The sequence below is a fragment of the Saccopteryx bilineata genome, chromosome 2, assembly GCF_036850765.1.
Source record: "Saccopteryx bilineata isolate mSacBil1 chromosome 2, mSacBil1_pri_phased_curated, whole genome shotgun sequence".
NCBI classification, from domain to species: domain Eukaryota; kingdom Metazoa; phylum Chordata; class Mammalia; order Chiroptera; family Emballonuridae; genus Saccopteryx; species Saccopteryx bilineata.
This window is the reverse complement of record NC_089491.1, coordinates 82443970-82459981: the sequence shown is the minus strand read 5'-3', so window position 1 is coordinate 82459981 and position 16012 is coordinate 82443970. Positions and strand designations below refer to the sequence as shown.

Sequence of the window (16012 nt, the reverse complement as noted above, 5' to 3'; positions counted from 1 at the left end):
TCCTCTCATCGCCACTTACTGAAATAATTTCTCCCACCTCTATACTTTCAGTACACAATAGGCCTCTCCTGTAACACTCAATAGATTCATCTTAGATTATTTGTGTATGACAATTAATCTCATACAATCCGATGGGCAGAGATCATGTCCTATTCATCCTGGAATCCCGCTCATAGTAGCCATAACAGTGTCTCGCACATAAGTGTTCAATTAAGTACCTGCTGAGTTTAACCAAACTAAATGTATAGTATTTGCTTTAAGACAAAATTTTGTCATGTGAAAACCATACTATTATAAACAAGTGATCATAAAACATTGTGAAGTACAACTTTCAATCATGTTAGAAGCACAATTTTAGAAAACTTTTATTTTTAGTAGAAACAGCTAAACTTAAACACAAGTTGTTGACAATATGGTTATTTGAAATTTTATTAAAGCATTTCCAAAATGTTTTGGCCAGGAAATATTTAATTCCAGATAAAAACACAGCGAGTGACAAGGCAAAACTTTAAAGCAGGTATTATAAATCTCATAGTTTGAAATTTCTTAACTAAACTTTTATTTGTATCATAGAGGTTCTAATTAAGTATATCTGAAATACAAGTCAACAAAAATACTTTGCTTAGAAACACAATGTAGGGAACTGTTGAAAAGTGAAACAAAAAAATAGATCTTGTCTCCTCACTGATAAATGTTTATTAGAAGGGACTGCATGGTCACCTAATTAGTTAATTTACTGTTCAGAATACACTGCCCAGAAATTTGGTATTATTTTCTGCTTCTGGGTGATCTTAAGAAATAAGATTATTTATTTATAAGAAAATACCATTTTAACAGCCCTTTATTAAATACTATAAGTAAGACAAGCTTTGGTGAACATGTTTGATTGTCAAACTAAAACGGGATAAGGTGGGGCAGCATCTAAAACTGAAAGGTAAACTACGTGTTTGCTATTGAGTTAAACCCCCAATCTCACAAAACAAGGCATTTCCCCTGCTCCCTAGATGTGTGTATTATCAAAATAAGAAAGGTATTTAACTATACAGACGCATGAACACTGAGCCACTACACTGGCTCCGTGACAAATACACAATCTTCCCACATTTCCAGAAGAAAAATCATTTGTATTTAATGTTAGAGACCCCAAAAGCCATTCAATGTCTGTTTGTTTATATATAAAAAATAATAAGCTTCATTTTTATGTCAATAGTAATCTTGTTTTCCCAAGATAATGTTTTGCTGTTCCTGTCCCCTGACAAATAGTGACTGGAAGGCAAGAAGGGAGGTCTTGTAGAGGACACATTTTTGAAGTAAAATACACCCATCTCTTTGTAGGTGCTTTCTGGACATTTAAAACTCTTTTTCTCTCCTTCACCCCTTCCTCCCTCATTCATTTTCTCTATCCTTTTTAGTTTATCTTTCTCTTCCATCTCTCCCCACCCCCCTTCCCCATCAGGGTAACACCAACTCAAAGCTGACAATTCAATCACATCTCAAGCAACCGTTTACTCTGTTATTTAATAGGAAGGGGGAAAACCCAGTTACCATAACAACTCACATCACATGGTAATTATGGAGTCTCTAATATACAGCAAACCATACTCTTCGCAGTGTTTTCTAAGGGGAATGTATAATAAGCACAGATACTACTCTTCCCAATTATTATACAGAATTTTCATCTAATTGCTTTATATTGCATGAATAACTATCCTACTCCATGTTCTTCATAAGAGATATAAGGGTTTTTAAATAAGAAACTGAAAGAAAAAGACAAACTACCTATATTTCAAATAATGGGTTATATATCATATTGATTTGGGCATTTAGGAAAAAAAAATTAAAGGAGGCAGAAAAAACAATTTATATGGTAAAAATAATCACATGTTGATCAATTAAATAGAGAATTTAGAAACAAAATTTTAATTCAGAATAGTGCTACCAATAGTTTCAAATAAGCTTTCTCTGAAATAAAAATAAGCAAAGAGCTCGTTGCCTAATGCTGAGGCAGAAACGTGGCAGCAACAGCAGCAACAGCAGCAGCAGCAGAATCAGGAAAATTTGCATATGCCCAAAGATAGAGGAAATAATGAGGCAAGACTGCCATTCTCATCCAGGGACAAACCGGCATCATTCAATTTAGGTGTGATTGTCATGTCAGAATTAGAAATGTCAATGGATGACAAGACAGGGAAGGAAACTGTCATTCACCTTCAACTTCCTCATCAACAGGTGCCATGTTAGTTTGGGGATGAGAAATAGTAGTTAAAAATCAGAGCAGAAGAGGACAGTCCCTTAAGCTTGGACAAGCCCTAGTAGATCTGAAATAATTCTGTTCTAAGAAGCAAAGAGAGAGAGGACACTTCGGTTTTAAAGAAATCTAAATAGGACAATGATTACAGTAGTGCCCCCTTATGTACAGTTTTACTTTTTGAGGTTTTAGTTACCACAGTCAACTGAAATGTAAAAATATTAAATGAAAAATTCTAGAAGTGATTCATAAGTTATTCATTTATTTTTATGGATTTCAGCAAGAGAGGAAAAGAAAGGCAGGGGCACTAAGCTGTTCCTATATGTGCCCTGATTGGGATCGAACTGGTAACCTCTGCACTTTCGGATGATGCTCTAACCAACCAAGCTATCCAGCCAGGGTGTAGAAATAATTCATAAGTTTTAAACTGAGCACCATTCTAAGCAGTGTGATGAAATCTCATGCCTCCCACTTCATCAGCCCAAGGATATAAATCATCTCTTTGTCTAGAGTCGCCTGTTAGTCACTGGGTAGCTGTCTCAGTTATTAGCCAAACTATTGCAGAAACACAGTGCTTGTGTTCAAGTATCCTTTATAATAGTCTAACGCTATGTCACAATGCCTATGTCATTTACCTCACTTCATCTCACTATGTAAAAACTGTATCAACTTATATCATTGCAAGAAGAAGCCAGGTGAATATATCACAAGATATTTAGAGAGAGAAAGAGAGACCACATTCATATAACTTTTATTAGAGTATACTGTTATAAGTTTTGTTTTATTATTATTGTTGTTAATCTCTTACTGTCCCTAATTTATAAATTAAACTGTATCATAGGTATGTATAGGAAAAAACATAGTATATACAGAGTTTAATACAATCTGTGATTTCAGGCATATCTCCCATTGATAAGGGGAGAATACTGTATGCAGAACTGCTCCTGGAATGTCAGGAGCATATAACATAATCAATAATTCAAATGCTATACAAATGTTCACCTGAAACCTATGTACTCTTATTGATCAATGTCACCCTGTTAAAGTTAATTTTCTAAATAAAATTTAAAAATTAAAAAAAATAAATAAATTGAGCATCAGTATAAAATTTAATATAAACATAGTGGGGAAGCACTAACTATTTTTAGATCTCCATTAATATTTTACAGTTAATTTATAGCTGCTATATAAGTTACATATATATTAAATAAATCTCTTCACTGTGATATTTTGTTGTGTTATTCATTTATACATTTTAATTTATAAACACTTGAATGAGTAACTGCCATAAAAAATTTTGAAACAACAAAAACACACATTTCTCAAGTAGTTTCCAGCTTCCCACTTCCCTCAGGCACTGGAATAATTTGCAATGATCAGATTTCATGCAAATCATGTAATGGCATAACATAGTTTTATTTTAAAAAGGTAGCCTAAAAGTAAAATAAACACTAAAACCAAAGGCTCTTTTTTTACTTAAACATTTTTATTTACTGCTAATTCATTACATTCACAAAATATAAACATAGGTGCCTTACATACTTGCAAAAGGTTAGTATTAATAGGCAAGATATTTTCTTTAAATAATAAGTTGGTATTTATTTTTTACAATGGAAGTTAAACACTGGTGAGATAAACCAAATTCCTAGATACTGCTCCCAAATATTAGGCTGGGCAGTAGGGGAAACAGGACAATTTCTCTCAGAAATATGTCAAAATATTTTCTTTTTCAATTGGCTCAGCTATTTTGGTTGACTTTAAAAGCAACTTAATGATGATAAAGAGAAAAATTACTTCCAAGTATACACTAAATTGTATGAGCATAAAGTAAGGAAGAAAATCCCAAAATAAACGAGGAAGAAGAACCTGTAGGTATGGGAAGGAACCTACCTCGTGCACTAGAGCAAGTGAGGTCTGCTTGAAACTTCGCCCTCTACTGGCCATCAGTCGATTCAAAGGTTTGCCATCTTTACTCTGATACATTGAAATATCATAACAAAATAACATACCACCTTTAAAAAAAAATAAAAGACATTTCTTGTGAAAAAACTACATTAATTAGATTCTCAGTAATCAATCTTCAATTATTCTGGATAGAGATATTTAGAAATTACAAGAATTTTCTAAGCAAATTATAATTGGCCATAAGTGTCTAAGGAAAGAAAAAATAAAATAAAAGTTACTATATTTAAACCATCACTTATTTACAAGCTACAGTCACTTGTAAATAAATGGATACATTTACAGTTCATGACTTACTTAAATTTTATGAACTGTTACTTTAGAAATTCTCTTGCACTTTTAAAAAATTTTAATTCAATTAAAGAGTAATGTTTGCACATACCAATCTTTGTGAACTCCTGATCACAAGGGTCCCCTTAGTTTATACCTACAAGTGGACAAGTTTTCCCTCACACCTGCACTCATGTCCACTCATTCTCCCTTTTTTCCTCCCTCCTCCTCTAACCCTTCTCTTCCCAGTCCTTCCCACTCTGGTCAAATAAGTTCTCATACTGCACTCCCAGGTCCAGCTGGGCCCCCGTATTAATGAAAGAAGAGCAAGGGCAGGCAGCCAACTGTTACAGTGAGTTGGGTATGGTATACATAGAGAAAAGTACATGTATCATAGCATACAAAGCTCAATGAATCTTCACAAACTGAGCAAACATGTGTAACCACCACCCAGAAAATATTATTAAACATCCTAAAAGTCTTTCCTCGTGTTTCCTTCCTTTTCTCATATCTCCTTCTAGTCACACACACCCCTATCCTAGAAGGTTACTAGTTGCAACCGTCTAGTAATCACTTTGCCTAATTTGGCACTCTATATAAATGGAATTAGACTGTAAAACGACTTTTCTTTAAAATACAATCTGGTTTCACCTGAGCAGGCAGTGGCACAGTGAACAGAGAGAGCATCAGCCTGGGATGCTGAGGACCTAGGTTTAAACCCCTAGGTCGCCGGCTTGAGCACAGACTCATCTGGCTTGAGTGTGGGATCATAGACATGATTCCATAGTCACTGGCTTTAGGTCCAAAGTCATTGGCTTGAGTCCCAAGGTTGCTGGCTTGAGTCCAAAGGTTTCTGGCTTGAGCAACAGGTTACTGCTGGTGCCCATGGTCAAGGTACATATGAGAAAGCAATCAATGAGCAACTATGGTGCCACAACTATCAGTTGATGCTTCTCATCTTTCTTCCTGTCTGTTCCTCATTCTCTCTCTCTCTCTTGCTCTCTCTTACTATCTTGCCAAAAAAAAAAAAAAAAAAAAGGTTAAAAACAACCTGGCTTTTTTTTACTCAATATAATCATTGCAAAAATCATTTATATTGTTATTGGCAATGTACATTCATTCTCATTGGTAAAGAATATTTCATCATGTGAACATACCACTATTTATCCATTTTACTGTCATCAGGCATTTAGATAGCTTCCCAGTTCAGGGCTGCTCAAATAATGCTGCTATGAGCATTATAGTACATGTCTTCTAGTGACTTCGGTTTGCTTTATCTCTAACAATGAAATAGCTGGGTAAGAGAGTATAAATTCATTCAGTACCAGTTTTTTAAAGTGATTGTACTATAATACATTCTAGCAGCAGTTCTGGTTGCTCCACATATTTACCAAAGATACAAAAATATTACTTTGTATCTTCCATCTTTTTTTTTCATTTTAGCCAGGTTGTTAAGTATGTAGTAGTATCTAATTGAGGTTTTAATTTGCATTTTCTCTGATGACTTAACTTGATCATCTAGGTATATGTTCATTAGACATTTGAATACTCTTATTTTGAAGAGTATGTTCAATTTTTTTTTCCTGTTTTCTGGTTATCATTTTCTTGTTGATTTGCAAAAATTCATTATATATTCTAGATATGAGTTCATCATACATATGTATTATACCTTCTTGCATCCTATGGCTTGTCTTTTCACTGTCTTCAAGATCTATTTTAAGCCTAACCAGGTGGTGGCGCAGTGGATAGAGCATCAGACTGGGATGCGGAAGACCCAGGTTCGAGACCCCGAAGTCACCAGCTTGAGCACGGGCTCATCCGATTTGAGCAAAAAAAATTCACCAGCTTGGACCCAAGGTCGCTGGCTCAAGCAAGGGGTTACTTGGTCTACTGAAGGCCCATGGTCAAGGCACATATGAGAAAGCAATCAATGAACAACCAAGGTGTTGCAATGCGCAACAAAAAACTAATGATTGATGCTTCTCATCTCTCCGTTCCTGTCTGTCTGTCCCTATCTATCCCTCTCTCTGACTCTCTCTCTGTCTCTGTAAAAAAAAAAAAAAAAAAAAAAAAAATCTATTTTAACATGTGTTCTTAACTTTAATATAGTTTGCCATTATTTTTATAACTGGAGCTTTTAATTATAGAATCATTTGTTTAAAATATCATCCCTTTTCTCCACAGTGCTGCACTGTCACCCTTGTAATGCATCTGGTGACCTTGCATATGAGTCTGCTTCTGAAAATTCTTTTTTTTTTTTTTTTTTACTTTTTATTTTAGAAGAGGGTATTTTTTTATTTATTCATTTTAGAGAGGAGAGGGAGAGACAGAGAGAGAGAGAGAGAGAGAGAGAGAGAGAGGAGAGACAGAGAGAGAGAAGGGGGGAGGAGCTGGAAGCATCAACTCCCATATGTGCCTTGACCAGGCAAGCCCAGGGTTTTGAACCGGCGACCTCAGTATTTCCAGGTCGACGCTTTATCCACTGCGCCACCACAAGTCGGGCTGCTTTTGAAACTTCTTATTCTTCCATTGGCTGGTTTGTCTATCCTTGCACAAACTCCACACTGTCCATCACAGTCTATGTCTGGTTCAATCCTGTTCCCAGGGTATGCTTCCCCAAGATTTTCAACTGCAGTCTAATTGGACTCTTCTATATATATTAGTTATGAGAGATTCAGATATGTCCTCAGAGGTTTTCAGCTTATCTTTTTAACTCTCCCATCCTTAAAGTTTCAAATTTTGGCAAATATCTGGTGAGAGAAACAGGCTGTGTGTTTGAGGTTCCTGAAGACTCCCATTTTGTCATTCAGGTACCATATAAATGTCAAGATCTCTATTAGTTTCTCTGCCTTCTGTACCAGCCCCTTGTTAAGGTCACGCTTAAATTTCAGCCTGTAGCTCAGGCCAGAATCAATAAATGCACCCAGTGAAAAGAGCTCTGGAAATTCGGTGTCAATTCACTTCTCACATGCTTTGTTTTCAGACCCATTCTCCTTGCCTGTCTTTGTTTCCTAAGCACAGAATGACAGATTTCACTTTGCCTTTCAGAAGGATCAGCCTCGTTCTTTAACCTTCAGTGCATATGATAATCCAGAAAATATCTTATGTGAAAAAATCTACAATTTGTCTCCTATATTAGTCAGAATCTTCAGAGAAACAGAATGAGTAAGAGATATAGATCTGCAAGCTGGAGAATCAGGAAAGCCAGAGATACAATTCACTCTGGGTCTAAAAGCCTGAGAACCGAAAGTGCCGATGTCCAAGGGCAAGAGAAGATGGGTGTAGCCATTCAAGCAAAGAGAGCAAATACACCCGGCCTTTGTTTTTCTGTTCTGTTCAGGCCCTCAGCAGATTGGATGATACCCAAACACACTGGGGAGGGTGATCTTCTTTACTCAGTATACTGATTCAAATACTAACCTCCTCTGAACACACACTCATATATTTATACATATCCCAAAATAATGTTTGAGCAGCTCTCTGACCATCTCTTAGCTCAATTAAGTTGACATATAAAATTAGTCATCATATCACTCTCTCCAATGGAAACACTAAAAGCACCACTGGTTGCTTCCTGGCCAACCCCCAATCTTAGCCCACAACCAAAATCAGTGGATATTCCTCATGGGGAGTGGAACTGTTCTAAAATGGTCTTCTATCCTGGAATTTTTGTCTACCTAGTCATTTTTGCTTCAACAGTTCTCTGAAATTCTTTAAAATATGATTTAGTTTTGTCATTTATCCAGTTGTGCCTAGATGTTGGCAGCAGCAGCAATACCCTACCATGACCTACTCCATCCTACTTGGAAATGGAAGTTAAAACATTACAGTAAAAAATTGTACCCGAATACTATATACTGTGCTCACCTGCAAGGCCAGGCTTCAATCCTGGTTGCTTGTTGGTTTCATACATTTTCAATATAAAATTGGGGATTCCTGCTACAGTTTTTCCTTGGTCTGAGCGGGCACCTCCTTTTAATGCCAAATGATACACCCCACGGGGCATATTCACCATTTCTTGCTTCACAAGTGATGTAAAAAATTCCTGCAAAGCTGAAAGAGACATAAAAAAGATAAAAAATAGAGTACTATAGTAGGCTAGAAGAGAAACACTTATTCTTAACTCTCTCTCTCTCACACACACACACACACAACCACAACAAAAACAAGTTAGCCTATTTTAGGCCAAACTTCACCAAGTAAAAAAAGAACTGATTCCCATTCTCTTTTCAGTCTTCCCCAAAGTCAGACCATTGAACCTAGTTGCTTAAGCTTAAAAACCTCACCATTCTTAATTTTTCTTTCCCAGACTCCTTATCTGTACTCCGTCAGTGAGTCCTTCTAGAATAGATCAACCTTCAAAACCATAGCCCAAATCCATCTGTTTCCATTTTCACTGCTACTTACCCAGTTATTATCTCCTCTCTTCCTCATGTGTACTAATTTAAAAACTAGTTTCTTGGTTTGTACTCTTCATGATCATCCCTACAAACCATCTACTTCCCAAAAGCCAGAATTCTACATCATTCCCCTCCCTAACATCTCCAGTGGTTTTCCCCTGTACACAGAATATCAAAATTTCTGATGACGATAAACACTTTCTGTGACTGAGTCCCCGCTGCCCCTCTGACTGCATCTCTGACCGCCTGCCCTCCTCACTAGTTATGTAAGGCACACTTCCATGTGGCCTTTTTCCCACGGCTTAGTAACAAAAAGTCTGTATCTCAGTCAGGGCCACCACACTTGCCATTCCTTCTGCACGGAACACACCAGCTCCAGGTTTCCTGGTTCCTTGTCATTTAGGTATTTTCAGAGAGTACTTTTATCGTTATGTAGCAATATTAGTATAATTATTAAAAAATATATATTAGTTCATTAGTTTTTTGCTCATGGTCCTTTTAAATAAGCCCAAGGTCTTTTATTGCTTGACATTTTAATTTATCATGAGTTTCTCAGAAGACAATGGGTACCCAAACAAAATACTTGTAAAACTGCAGTTTACATTCAAGTGTTATTTTCCTAAATTCCACTAGAGGTTGCCCAATGCAGAAACAAAAACATTAAAACTAAAAAAATCATAAGGAAAACCAAAAAGGGAAGCTTCTGCATGTGCCCCCTATTATCGGAACAAAAAACAAGGCTCCACCTAATAAAACCGGAATTTCATTCTAAATAGACCTAAAAGTTGCCTTTAAATAACCATGATTAACTTAAAGGCAGTTAAGTGCTCACTGGAGCATCTATTATGTGCCCAGTTCTGCCAATCCAATAAAAGAAACTTCCTAAATGCAACCAAGCTTCTCCATTCAAAGACCAGAGAACACTGTGGGATGCCTTCCATTTACCCCTCCAGACCCATCCTCCACCCTCTCAACCCTGCTCTGTGTCCTGGAAGAGTAACAACTGCATCATCAGTCTTCCTTGTCCTCTGGCTTCATCTAGTGATAACACTGGCAGGAGGTCGGGGGGTGAAAAAACAGTGAAGTAAGGCATGTACTCCCTAGACCCATGACGGTGAACCTATGACACGTGTGTCAGCACTGACACGCATAGCCATTTTTGATGACACATGGCTGCATGTTACCACATACCAGAGAAGTATGGGCCCACATGCTGAGAAGGACGTTTCATCCTTGGCTCCTACATGGCCAGGAAGTGCAGTAGCCGAGGATAATACATTTGCTGTAGTGTAGACACTCTGTGCCGGAGGTCTGTAGGCCAAAACAATAGAACTCCGGCACAGAGTGCCTAGTTCTGGGACTTTTGATTAGGCCGTTAGGGGATCTTTGACCTCACTTCCAGCTGGCGGAGCAGGGAGCAGCGGAATGTCACAGGGAACGCATCTCTGGGGGCCCTGTGATCGCCATTACCAGCAACCACATAACCACAGCAACCATCATCCAATCTACTGTTCTGGGGTGTCGTGGATTTCTAATTGACCATCATTACTGAGAGAAGTGAGGGGGAGGCTGGGAGAGGCGAGGGCCTGTGTTATGGGTGCTGTTTCCCGCCATTAGAAACAGCGGCAGCCATCTTAATTTACATAAGATGCAACTTGCAGAATTTCAAGACAGCATCTGGGCTCAGGTGTTTGTTGACTTGAGGTCAAAGCTCGAGAATCTGGAAAGGTGCTGCTTGGAGAATCAAGAGGAGTGCCACTATGAACAAGAAATTTGGAGTGCCTGGAACCGATTACCAGACACTTTTAGCACCCTGAAAAATATAGCAATGGTTTTACTCATAATTTTTCCCTCTACATACTTTTGTGAGACCTTATTCTCAGTGTTAAATAACATCAAAACCAACAAAAGAAACAGATTGACAGATGAAGTTAGTAGTGCTTGCTTGGGCTTGAAGTGTACAAAATACCAACCTTCAATTGAAGATTTAGCCAATGAAATTCAGCAACAAAAAAAGTCACTAATAGGCAGATTAGTTAAAGAATTCCCCCTCCCCCTCACTTATCTTAGTTCACAGCACCCCACACAAGTTAAATAATATCAAGACCAACAAAAGAAACTGACTGACAGATGAACAAAGAAGTCACTAAGCAGGTAAGTTAAATAATTAGTTTTTGGTTTATTAAATAGTTATATATTACAATTATACATTTTTGTTATTTAAACTATAAATATCGTGAAATTATGGTTTTTTTTCTCAAAGTGACACACCACCCAAGTTATGCTCAGTTTTAGGTGAATTTTGACACAACAAGCTCAAAAGATTGCCCATCATTGCCCTAGACACCTACCTGCAGGATTGTTACAGGTTTCCTGCATCCCTCTAATGAGGGCCCTGGCTCCCCTATTTGAGACACAGATGAGCTCTCTCATTCTCTTCACTGCTACCTCCCCTTACCTATTCTAGCTAAGGAACGTTAACCACTCTGGGATGATTTACCATTGCTTGTGATTTTCCTTTAACCTTGACAACATACCTATAAATAGTCTTTTGATTAAACCCTCAATTACTCTATCTGAATGTGCCTTTCCTGTCAAGACCCTAACCAATACACCATCTAAATGAAAGAGGTGAGTAGCATTCAATTGTAGGCCACATACCCCAATACCTGAATTCACATGCACATGTATGACTGCTTCAAGTTGGCTGAGCATGAGCAAGGCTTTTCAGAATGCAGCCAGGCCTGTCATTTGTGAGACTATGATGAGAGAGGGTCATTTCAAGCTTTCTCAGAAGGAATCTTATTCTGGCAGAAGCTGATACATGACAAGAGATAAATACACGTCGGCCATAGACTAACCCAGGAATGGAAATCTGTCTTCTTGTCAAGTGCACCAGAGAACTAAGGATTCTCAAAAGAACTCTAGCCCTGAGAATAGTTTAAATGAGGATAAGTTTTGTAGTAATATAATGTTATAGTAATTAAATATATAGAAATATAAAAAAATATGGAAGATATGTAAAAGTAATTAAGATATAATATTAAAATTAATTAAGAAAATTAAATAAAGTTATGCCATCTGGATAGGAATTAATATAGTGTGTGCAGATGTGATAAACAGACTCTGCCTTTCGCATAGGGCCCAGTTAGTGTGTGTGTGAAGTTATACATAAATAAGAAATGGCTTGATGTCATAATTGTAAGTTAACATAAAATAGAAGCTTCCCTAGGAACATCTTAAAAGTGGCTTGATGTAACATTTCAGTAGATTAACATAAAAAGGGCTCCCTGTGCGGAACTCCCAAAAAGGTGGTTTGAGGTGATAATACTGTATTTTCAACCTTTTTTTTTTTCATGGCACAAACACACACTAATTACTAAGGTCAGTGCCCCTGACTAAATACAACCATTTTCATCTTATGGCACAAATAAATTAGTTACTAAGGAAGAAGAGGTCAGGGCCCCTTTTTCTTTAGTAATTAGTTTATGAGTGCGTGAGAAACAAAGGTTGAAAATCACTGCCGGGATTGACACATGTTAGAAGGCATTTTCCAGAAAAGGTACTAAAGCTGAGGGACCCCCTACTGAGGTGGTCACCCAGACTCTGTGAACATGGACTGTCTCCACACCTCTCTGAGCCGTGACCCAAGACAGCCGAGAGGAGCACACCGACAGGGCCCCCTTAAGCTGTACCCAGGAACGTCAAAAGGATCTGTGAGTAATAAACTGCCTGTGTGATTCTTGCAACTAACTTGTGTGAAGGTTGTGTTTTTCCTCCGGTGGCAGTTAGTGTTGGCACTGTTCAGCAGCATCCTCATAGCTGCCTCAAGAGTAGTCTGGAAGAGGCTAAAAGCCCTGCTGATAAGCAGGAGTGTCCCACTGCACGGGGAAGTTGAGTCAGGGACAGCTGATCGACTAGAGCTTGGGCTCTACTGGGGCAGTAAGATACCATGGCGGCAACTGATACAGAAAGCGCCGTCTTCCCCAGCCACTAAGCTAGCAACTAGAATTTCTTCACATTGTCATTGAGTCTTGCCCTAGTCTTTTCCTTACAAATGACCAGGTGAGAATTTGAAAAGAGCTAAAATTTTGTAGTGTTAGATATGTTTTTAAAACAACCCAAATGTCTTTCAACAGGTGAGTAAACAAATGGTAGTACATCTTACAATGGAATACTACTTAGTAGTAAGAAAGACCAATTTCATACAGGCAAGTATTTGGATGGTTTCAAAAACATCCTGAGTGGAAAAAAAGAAAAAACTAACCCCAAAAGTTTATATGCTGTATTAAAAAAAATGCCAATGAAATCCAAATAGGTCTATAGTTAATAATACTGTACCAATATGAAATTACTGGTTTTAATAATAAACTAAGGTTATGTAGATGTTATCAACAGGAGCAATTGGGTAAAAGTATATAAATCAAACTGTTTCGGCAACTTCTTGTAAGTCTAAAATTATTTCAAAAATTAAAAAAAATTAAATTGATACCAGTAACACCCTGTTTTTATAAATGCAAATTATTGCATTTACTGTGTGGCTGCATTTGTGTTTGCTTGAAAGGAAAGAAAAGAAGAAAAGGGCCAGGATTTATTTACACTCAGTGCAATCTGGTTGTCTGTCTACTGTACCTTGAAAACTATTATGTATTGTCCACTCTGGACCTTTAAGGTATACAACCCTAAAGCTAGTGCTTTTTCCTGGTTCTTTTTTTTTTTGAGTAATCTCAGGAAAAGTGAGGCCCAGAAAAATGAAGAACTTTGCCCACAGTGACATGGTTTGCCAGACATAGACAGCATCTAGAGTAGACTACCCTCCTGACTCTAAATTATTAAATTTTCTCAAACAGATACAGTGGTTGATCTCAAATCCTCCCCTTCATTCTCAAGAAAAGGTGCTAATGACTATCAACCATAAACCATGTAGAGGAGCCACTCAATGGCCCCTACAGCTCTGTGCAGGCAGGGAGGACAGAAACAATAGCATGCCTTGACAATGAGTACCTTCCTCCTTCTTCTATTCATACCATGAGCCCGGGGTGAGAGGTCCATGAAGAGAGAACAATATCACTTAAAAAGCTCAAAGGACTTTTAACTAACTCTAAGGCTATTCTAGGATACAAGAGGAAACTTGGTGACAGGCTTTTTCCTTCTTCGATTCATCACTAACTGCAGGAAAGGTCCTAGACTCTGCAACAACCTGAGGTAGGAAGTGGGGAAGAATAGAAGAGAGGAAACGGAAACACGTTGTTAAGGCTTGTTCTGGACATCAGGAGAAAGGAAAAGGTAAACTCTTTGTCTAAGTTGTACCATTCAGTTTTCCCTAATGAAAGAAGGTGGGGATTTGGAACTTGAGCTTTTTCTAGAAATAAATAATACCTATATGGCTGAATAGCAATGTGAGATAAAACCAAGGAAAAATCTTCCAACATTACAGATAGTGAGATTATTATGATAAGATGAAATTTCTTGTGTTTGTTGAACTTAATTTTCAGAAATTAAATTTTTACATCTATGAACATTCAAGCTAGAATTGAGAGAGATCAGGTAATAGATGCCTGCTCAGCAAAACGTTGGCTAATACTGAATTAGAATAATTAAATAGAATTAGAATAATATTTTTAATGCCAAGTTTCTGTAAAAGTCATGTTGAAACTAAACAACTGTACAATTTTATCTCTTTTTTAAAGGCAATTTATAGTTCTCTTATGCTACCATCTTTGGAGTAATTCTAAAGAAAAAATAAAATTTATAAGAATAAAACTAGCCAGTAAATCTTGGAATAGTCTAATGATCTTTTCACTTACCTTATATAATAATAAACAGTTATATGAATCAGGGACTTAAAAGTCCCACTGCAAATTGGTTTTACAGAATAAATTTAGCATTTGAAATAAATTCTAATTTCTCTGTAAAAATGGTTATTTAAACCAGTTTTCCGCTTCCATTTTATTCGAGTCTAACATACTCAGTATGTTTTGAACACCAGATTACCTCAAGCAGTCCTACAGAACAGATGGATGCATTTTGCATTCCAGATAGAAGGTATGTGAGATTAAAGTCACCTATGATATGGACACATCACAAAAGAACACAATTAATCAGATAGGTAAAAATCACTAAAAAATGCTAGCTTCCCTGCCACTAAGTAAGTAAGAGTCACCTGGTAACACCAGCGGCGAGGTGAGCGACAACAGCTGGAGATAGCAAGAGCCAGGGACGGAGAGATCTGGGTCCTTTCCAGCGCCCTCCCCATCTTCATCTTCATCCAGATCCTCAGGAATGTGCAGTTCCGGTCTTATCTGAAATGACAAAGAAGATGACACTAAAATATTATGTAGAATCTTTTCTTTGTCCTTTTTATGGCAAGGTTTAAAAACTGAGTTAGGCCCAAGTGTTCCATAACATCAAAGGCCATTAAAAATTAATTTAAAAAAACTTCGCATTCAGATTACCTAAGTGTCAACCTCCAATCATCCTATTAGATACAATCCAAGATTCATATCGAGAACTAATAATATTTTGGTAAGAAAATCACCAAAAACCAACATAAGCAATGATTATTATAGAAATCTAATAAAATTTTATACCATGCGACAATACAATGCAAACATATATACATTTAATATATTGAACTTCTATGGTTTATAATTAACTATTTGCCTAGTCTGACACATTTCTTTTTTTTTTTTTTCTTGTGACAGAGACAGAGAGAGTCAGAGAGAGGGACAGACAGAAAGGGAAAGAGATGAGAAGCATCAATTCTTCATTGTGGCACCTTTGTTGTTCATTGATTGCTTTCTCATATGTGCCTTGACCAGGGGGCTACAGCAGACTCAGTGACCCCTTGCTTGAGTCAGCAACCTTGGAATCAAGCTGGAGCCTTGCTCAAATCAGATGAGCCCGCGCTCAAGCTGGTGACGTTGGGGTCTCAAATCTGAGTCCTCTGCATCCCATTCCGACACTCTATCCACTGTGCCACCACCTAGTCAGGCTCTGTTACATTTTTTAAAATTTGTGATTTCAGCCATATTTCTGTGACAAAGCTTAAAATCTTCCAATAGAATATATAGTAGAAATCAGGAAAGAACAGAATGCTTTAGTTGAAATTACCTTAGACTTAGCAGTTTGT

The 16012-nt window shown here is 37.3% G+C and overlaps 1 protein-coding gene across 4 annotated transcripts in view; it reads right to left on the bottom strand.

Annotated features, from left to right (window-relative positions):
• FOCAD (focadhesin) overlaps window positions 1–16012 on the bottom strand; it is a 334210-nt gene that overhangs the window by 81515 nt on the left and 236683 nt on the right. For all 4 annotated transcript variants that reach the window (XM_066257344.1, XM_066257347.1, XM_066257346.1 and 1 more), the window contains exons 19-21: window positions 15044–15182; window positions 8348–8533; window positions 4139–4260 (exon numbers count right to left, since the gene is read on the bottom strand). In XM_066257344.1, coding sequence (XP_066113441.1) covers window positions 4139–4260; window positions 8348–8533; window positions 15044–15182 — 447 coding nt within the window. The remainder of the gene's footprint in view (window positions 1–4138; window positions 4261–8347; window positions 8534–15043; window positions 15183–16012) is intronic.